This window comes from Oryzias latipes, chromosome 9 (genome assembly GCF_053564925.1).
Source record: "Oryzias latipes strain Hd-rR chromosome 9, Olatipes_Hd-rR_3.1".
NCBI lineage: Eukaryota > Metazoa > Chordata > Actinopteri > Beloniformes > Adrianichthyidae > Oryzias > Oryzias latipes.
This window is the reverse complement of record NC_136245.1, coordinates 7,874,013-7,880,723: the sequence shown is the minus strand read 5'-3', so window position 1 is coordinate 7,880,723 and position 6,711 is coordinate 7,874,013. Positions and strand designations below refer to the sequence as shown.

The 6,711-nt window shown below is 42.7% G+C and overlaps 1 protein-coding gene across 9 annotated transcripts in view; it reads right to left on the bottom strand.

Annotated features, from left to right (window-relative positions):
* Window positions 1–50: 50 nt before the first annotated feature.
* The window catches only part of citb (citron rho-interacting serine/threonine kinase b), a 49,766-nt gene continuing 43,105 nt past the window's right edge, over window positions 51–6,711 (bottom strand). For 8 of the 9 annotated variants that reach the window (XM_020706221.3, XM_078952564.1, XM_078952566.1 and 5 more), the window contains 11 exons: window positions 5,997–6,077; window positions 5,770–5,905; window positions 5,522–5,661; window positions 5,354–5,446; window positions 4,158–4,266; window positions 3,898–4,026; window positions 3,628–3,708; window positions 3,467–3,545; window positions 3,210–3,383; window positions 2,807–3,095; window positions 51–1,150 (listed from right to left, as the gene is read on the bottom strand). In XM_020706221.3, the coding sequence (XP_020561880.1) occupies window positions 1,127–1,150; window positions 2,807–3,095; window positions 3,210–3,383; window positions 3,467–3,545; window positions 3,628–3,708; window positions 3,898–4,026; window positions 4,158–4,266; window positions 5,354–5,446; window positions 5,522–5,661; window positions 5,770–5,905; window positions 5,997–6,077 (1,335 nt within the window). In that variant the 3' untranslated portion in view covers window positions 51–1,126. The remainder of the gene's footprint in view (window positions 1,151–2,806; window positions 3,096–3,209; window positions 3,384–3,466; window positions 3,546–3,627; window positions 3,709–3,897; window positions 4,027–4,157; window positions 4,267–5,353; window positions 5,447–5,521; window positions 5,662–5,769; window positions 5,906–5,996; window positions 6,078–6,711) is intronic. The other variant, XR_013658087.1, reaches the window with a different exon arrangement.

The following is a 6,711-nucleotide window of genomic DNA, read 5'->3' as shown; positions in this document are numbered from 1 at the left end:
CCTGCTCTCCGTGGCCTGTGGGAAAAGTCACAGTCAAAGAAGAACACAGATTCTTTGATCATGTTTAATGTATGTTCTGATTTACATCTCTTAAAAACTCAAAGTCTTAAGTTACTGTCTAACACCAACACCTACTTATTGAATGCAGATAAATACATAAAAGAAGAGAGAATCGATCAGAAAGCCTTAGGTTAAGTCATGCCATTGATGTGTTGGATGGAGGTGATCTCACTGAGCATAAAGAAACGGCCCCCTGACGGGTAGAGTTCATATCACTGCACAGAAAGAGGACATGTACGAGCAGCAGTAGCAGCGGCGGCGCCATACTAGGAGCAAGCTGAGGCGGGCGGCTTCAGCCTGCTGGACTGCACAGCATCGGGCACAGAGCTGCATGTTTCTTTGTCATAGGTTTGCCAATAACGACACAAGGAACACCTGCAGCAAAACAATGCTTACTTGCTGTATAACAGGTTATAGCTAGACGGTCTATAAAGCAATCATAGGCAGTTTAATATTAAAGGCTATGCAGTGAAGAAGATCAAATGGTTGATCAAAAGAAGTGGGTATGTAACAAGAATAATGTCTTAAAACTCCTGTTTAAGCTCTTGTGCAAAGTGTTGCCCGTCAAACCTCTTCATGGTTTAGTTGAGTCGTTAAAAAGTTAGTTTGACTCTAAAGAAGGAAAAACAAGTGACATTCAGATCTAAAGGAGAACCTGATTCCCCAGTTTTAACCAACTTCATCAATAATCTTCCTGCAACACCTCTGGAAATGTTTTTCTTTTTTTATAACAAAAATAGATGTGGCTTTTCCAGCCGAGATTCCCTTTATCTATAAAAACTCCCTGTGATATGTACAGCTTTGATTATATTATAAAGAACCTGCCGGTCGGTGTGGTTTCCCTGCCGCCAATTCCATTGTGGGAAAACGAAAGCCCGAGCCACAGAAGAGGATTGTCTGAGGAGACGTCACCCGCTGCAGGTTGGTGTTGCTGAACAAGAACTCAGGCAGCACTATGTACAGGCAAAGGGGCTGACGGTCAGCCTTGGCGATGCGTTTGTGTGCTTGCAGTCGGAGGGAATAAATGGTTTTCCCACACACACTCTCTTCAACCTCCGGTCTGGATTTACACTGAGGACTGATCCCACACCTGAAACAGGGCAGAAGATGAGAAAACGTCTGCAAACAGATGTCAAAGGTTGTTCTTGCAACCTGATCTAAAGATGGGAGTGGGTTTTTATTTCTAAGATGAGAGCTGTGTTCTTTTATTATGCCAGATTACTGGTAATGCTGTATCGGTAAAAATTCAAATGTCACAAAACCTGAACATCAACATTCAAAGACTTTTTGACAAAACTAAACTGTAGGATACTACTCACAATAAGTTAGGGATATTGTGTCGTAAACGCAGTGTTTGTTTCATTTCACAGATTTTTGGGATATGGAGGTAATTTTATTGGAATGATGGACACACCTCATTTAATGTTTTCCACATAATAGTCGCACAATGTTGACATTGAGCTTTACTTATTGGGGTCAAAACCAAAACATTTGAATGCAAAAACTTTTCAATGTGGTTCAACATTTTCAACATTCTGTGGGTATAAAAAACAGACTTTACCAGTAAGTCTTTCCAAATTCATCATTCAAACAGCCATGATCACATGGCGTTGCGTAATGGATGAGCAGCGACACCTGGCCATTGCGCCTTCAGGTTTGTAGTAGTCAGTCAGCTGTTGCAGGATAACTTTGTGTCTCAAAGATTCATCAGCATCAAGATACAAAACTACTGACAGAGTTTAAGACACGCCCAGGAGCTACCATGACCAGTACCTGAGGACCCGTGCCCTCGGACATGGTTCTGAAAATGCCACACTGCTGCATTACAGTGGGCACAACACCATGCGACCTACACAATGGTGGTCTACCATCCAGTTCACTAATGAGAGTTGGATCACCTTGCACAGAAATAATGGTCATCAGCTTTGCAAGAGAAGGCGAGGTTAGTGATACGCAGAGGTCAACATGGACCCTAGGGTTTACTTTGGTGGAGGAGGTGTAAGAGTCTGGACAGGCATCACCAGTCAGCGCTCATTTGGTTAATTGTCATCCATCATCATCTCCCGGTTCCACCAGCACACCCCAACTTTCTGTTCATGGATGGTAGGGCTCCACCAAATGGTACCAGAATTATCACGTTTGGACTTCAGGAAGTGGTATGCCTTATATGGTATGACCAGCAATGACCCCTGACCTGAACCCCATAGAACATGTCTGAGACAAGCAGAAGCAGAGACTGGATGATGGTACCCCACTTGCAAGTGACCAGGCAGAACTGCATGTAGCACTTATGGAAGAGGGGAACGCAGTGCCTCAGAACAACACCATCAGATTAGTGAGGGACATGGGATGCCGCTGCCAAGCTGTCATTGGTCAAATGTGGAAATAACTAGCACTGACAAGGTCATTTTTTGTTATCTTGGGGCTATCGTTATGGCCCCCAAAAGTCTTAATTATTTTGGTCAATGAATGATGTTTCTTACCAGTAAATAATAGGAATATCTATTTGAACTTTTACGTATTTCATTCAAATTCAGACCAAATAGGAAAACCCCTCATGTAAAAAACAATATCCCAAAAATAATGCGAGCAGTAAAATTCATTGTCTGTTTTTTTCTCCTTTAAAGTGTTTTTATATATTTTGTAGTAGGTACAGAAACTTAAATCAATAATTTAAACCAGTAATAATATATTCAAAATCTACATTTTTTTTAAATTCCTACTATGTTTGAACAGACAGGGGTACCTTGTTGACAGGGGCGAGCTGCGTTCTGACAGACCCGGCATGGAGTCGGGTGCTGTCTCCAAACCTCCCCGGAGACCTCTCCCTGCGGCTGTCCAACACCCTGCCGGGTGACTTTTCCCTGTCCAGCGGTCGGGCGGGGGACTTGTCTCTCCTGAACTCTGTGCGGCCCTCACGGTAGCGATGAGGGGTGCTTGGCTCACGGTGCAGGCCGTCGTGGCTTCCAGGGCCCGAAGTCAGACGCTTGGTGATGTGCTCTGTATACGTGGGGGGGCATCGCTTGCTGGGACTTCTGTTGAAGAAGAGGACTCACTTCAGGTCTATGTCATTAATCATAAAGATATCCAAAGATGAGTGGTTACGATAATAAAGGTCAAAGGTTTTAGTGTCTATGTGATTAGCTGACCCGCGGCTGGAGCCGGTCCTCTGCAGCTCTCCAGACTCCCTGATCAGGCTTCCTTTGCAGCAGATAACCCGCAGCTTGTTCTGGTAGGAGGACGCGAGGTAAATAGCGCCAGAGGAGATAGCCGGACCCAAGTAACGAGGATTTGGGATATCCAAGTGGGCTAGCACTGTCGGACTGGAAACGAGCACAGAGATGCATCAAATCTACCAAAGCGATGGAGTTTTTAAAACAGTCAGAAGGTCTTAGATGTGTCTCACCCTAGAGCTGAATGTCCCTGAACCTCCACAACATCCAGGGAATTAAAATAAGTGACAAACAGGTAGGGCTCTCTGTAGGCTGCATCAAAGGAGGAAGGCAAAGGTTAGTAGTGACACACAGTAAAGACCTTTAATCAAGCAGAAAAAACAGCAAGGGTTACCAAAAGACAGAGGCAGGCGGCTCCACTTGATCTCTTCAGTGCGGCTTCTTCGTCCGTATGAGTCCACAAACACACCAAACTCTGTCACACAAACGGCACCCTCAGCAAACTGGATGTCAAACAATTGCACAAGCAGCCGCAAGGCAAGAAGATAGGACAGTTTACGGTGTACACCCTAGCTGAACTGAGCACAAGTGTTCGATGAAAAACATTAGGGTTTGGGCTTTTCATCAGCTCCTGGTGCATTTGGAAAACAGCGCTCAAACATACCGTGAAAGCAGAGAAGGTACTCCTCCTTCTGCATACTGGTGCCCACCTGCATGATGGCGATGGGGAAACTGTGAGAGGAGGCTGCAAACACAGCAGACGCCAACGACACATCGTTCTTGTCTAAGAACTCTGCAGGGGATGGAGAAGAAGGTTTTGGGGAAATAAACCAAAGTGATCCTCCAGTGAATCCACACTCCTTCCTTGTACAGGTCGTATGGTTCTGCTGCTCACTTTGATCCAAGACCATCAAAAACTCTTACCCTCCAGCACATACTGCTTCATTTCAATCTCGTAGAATTTGTTGGTGCCGATGATGATGCTGTAGCTGGTTAAATGTATGCAGCTGCAGGGCTCAAGAGTTTCAATTTCCTGTGAGACAAAATGTTTAGAAGAAAGCCCAGAAGACTATTTGCAAGTTATTACCCTAAAGAATAATAAGTAACATAAACAGACAGGAAAGGGGGACAAAATTGTAAAGAAACCTCTAGTTTACTTAAAATGTAGGTAATAAGAAAAAGAAAGCTACGTTTCTATTTTTAAATTTAGGGAAGACCCCAGCAATGGCGAGAACTGTAAAAACAACCACAGACCAAGCTGGCGAGACCTGGTGCAAAGAATCCCCACAGGATCTCCAAGCTACTGTTGGATAAAGGAGGGGTTACTCCCTGAACAGGTCGCCAGTTTGTTGCATGGTTAGATAATCCTAACCCTAAATTGCACGCCTTAAAGAAATTTAGAGTTACCAGTTGACCTATAAAACTTGTTTTGGGACTGTGGGAGGAAACCTGAGTGTCCAGAGAAAACACACAGATGCACAGAGAGAACATGCAAACCTCACACAGAAAGCTCCCAGCCGGGATTCAGACCTGGGCCTTCTTGCTGTGATGTGAGTGCTAACCACTACGCCCCCATGCAGCCCTTTGGAAGATTTCATGATGCCTTTTTTTTTAATTGTGATTCAACTTTTGTTTTAATAAATAAAAGTAAAATTATTTGAGTTCTATCATATTTGTCCAGGTTTCAAAAGCAGACACAAACTATGATACTCCCACCACCTCAGGTTACATATTTTGTATTTTTGGTATGATGCTGCCCTTTTATTTCCCGGAAAAGTCAATGTCTTTTTACTTTAATAAGGTCTCAGAATTCATACCAAGAGTATAAGTATTGACAAAATGCTAAATAGTTCTAAGCACATTTTCCCATAACCTGCATTTTTTTACTAACAAACTATAACTTAATATAAGTCAATGAGGTCAAACATATAAAGCTTTGGTTTGAAAACTATTTAATGAAAATAAATCTGAGTGGGAAAGATTACAGTGTTAAACCAACTGTTTCATAAGGAAAAAACATAAATTGTGTCATTTATGAATGTACATTTGGGAGAAATAAATATTGCCTTTTATGTTCAACTTTAACTGATAATTGATGTCTCTGTTTCTCAGTCGTTCACCTTACGAATGCAGTATTTGTTGAGATTTTCATTGTAACGAAGGATGGTGATTTTGTTCGGCATGGCCGCACATATACAGGGCCCATTGTCGACCTACAAAAAAAGAAGCGCAGGTGTGTCAGTATGAGCTGCCAAGACTACAAAACATATCAGACAGCGATTGCATACCCTCCCAGCAGCGAACAGATGACAGCCTTTAACCGTCTCAAAGATATAGGGGGCCAAGTCAGACTGGCTGGGGAGGTGGGACTGAGCCAGAGACTGCTTCACTCTCTTGATCTCCACCAAACACAAAGCTCTCTCGTCTCCTGCAGAACGCAACACACACAGATTATCTGATTTAAAATAATCATAACCTGACATTTTGTGGTTTTTTTCTGGGACTGATAAAAGACTGAATTGCCAATGCTTCTTACCAACAATCATCAGCAGCTTCTCCAGTTCTTTGATGACTTGTATCTGAAACACAGATCCGAGTCCTGGAATGTGAGTCAGGGAGTTCTTGATGACATTCAGTGCGTACAGTCCTTCCTCAGATCCCACCAGAACGATCTGCACAACAGCAAAGAAATAGAATAAAGCATCTGCCGATCCACCAACACCAATGAACTGCTGAGATCCTACACAGAGTGAGCTCCGGTACCTGATCTGTGAGAGGAAGGGTGCAGTTAATGTCCAATCGGTCGTCTCCTTCCAGTTTCAGCAGAGAGTTCCCAAGAAGCTTCTGAAAGAACAAAGACAAGGGGCAGTCAGCTGGACCTGCTCATTAGGATTTTAAGGGAAGCAGCAGGAGTGCAGGACAGAGGAAGTCTGGTGCGGGCCTTGGGTAAGGGGTGGGACTAAGCCACATGTCAGTCTCAGACTTCAAATTCAAGTTTGAGTTCCACATCATTTCATTCTGAGCGTCCACTGAATGACTGAATTTCTACTGCCTGCCTTTAAAAAAGCCAAACTTTAATCATTTATGTAATAAATGTATTACATTTTCAACTGCATTTTGTAAGGTAAGAGTAGCAACAGCCTCCAATCAAGTCTTTAATTACCATTTAGATGTTTTAATTTAAAAGCTGGTCTTTCAGAGTAAAACTCCATCTGAGTCAGCAGTAAAGGAGGCTATTATAATAGAGATTGTAAAGCACATCTATGTCAAAGTTTTCTATGTACTTTACAGCTATTTATAAAATAACGCTAATGTTGATTCGATGGAATATTTTACATGATTCCTAAAAGTGAAAAACTAAGTCTGTCTAAGATATATTTCAAGTTTTAAAGGAAACTTTTGAGACATTCGCATCTTACATCTTGCTTCTAGGTCATAGTCTGTAGCTTGCATTAAAATGTTGCCATTTCAACAATAC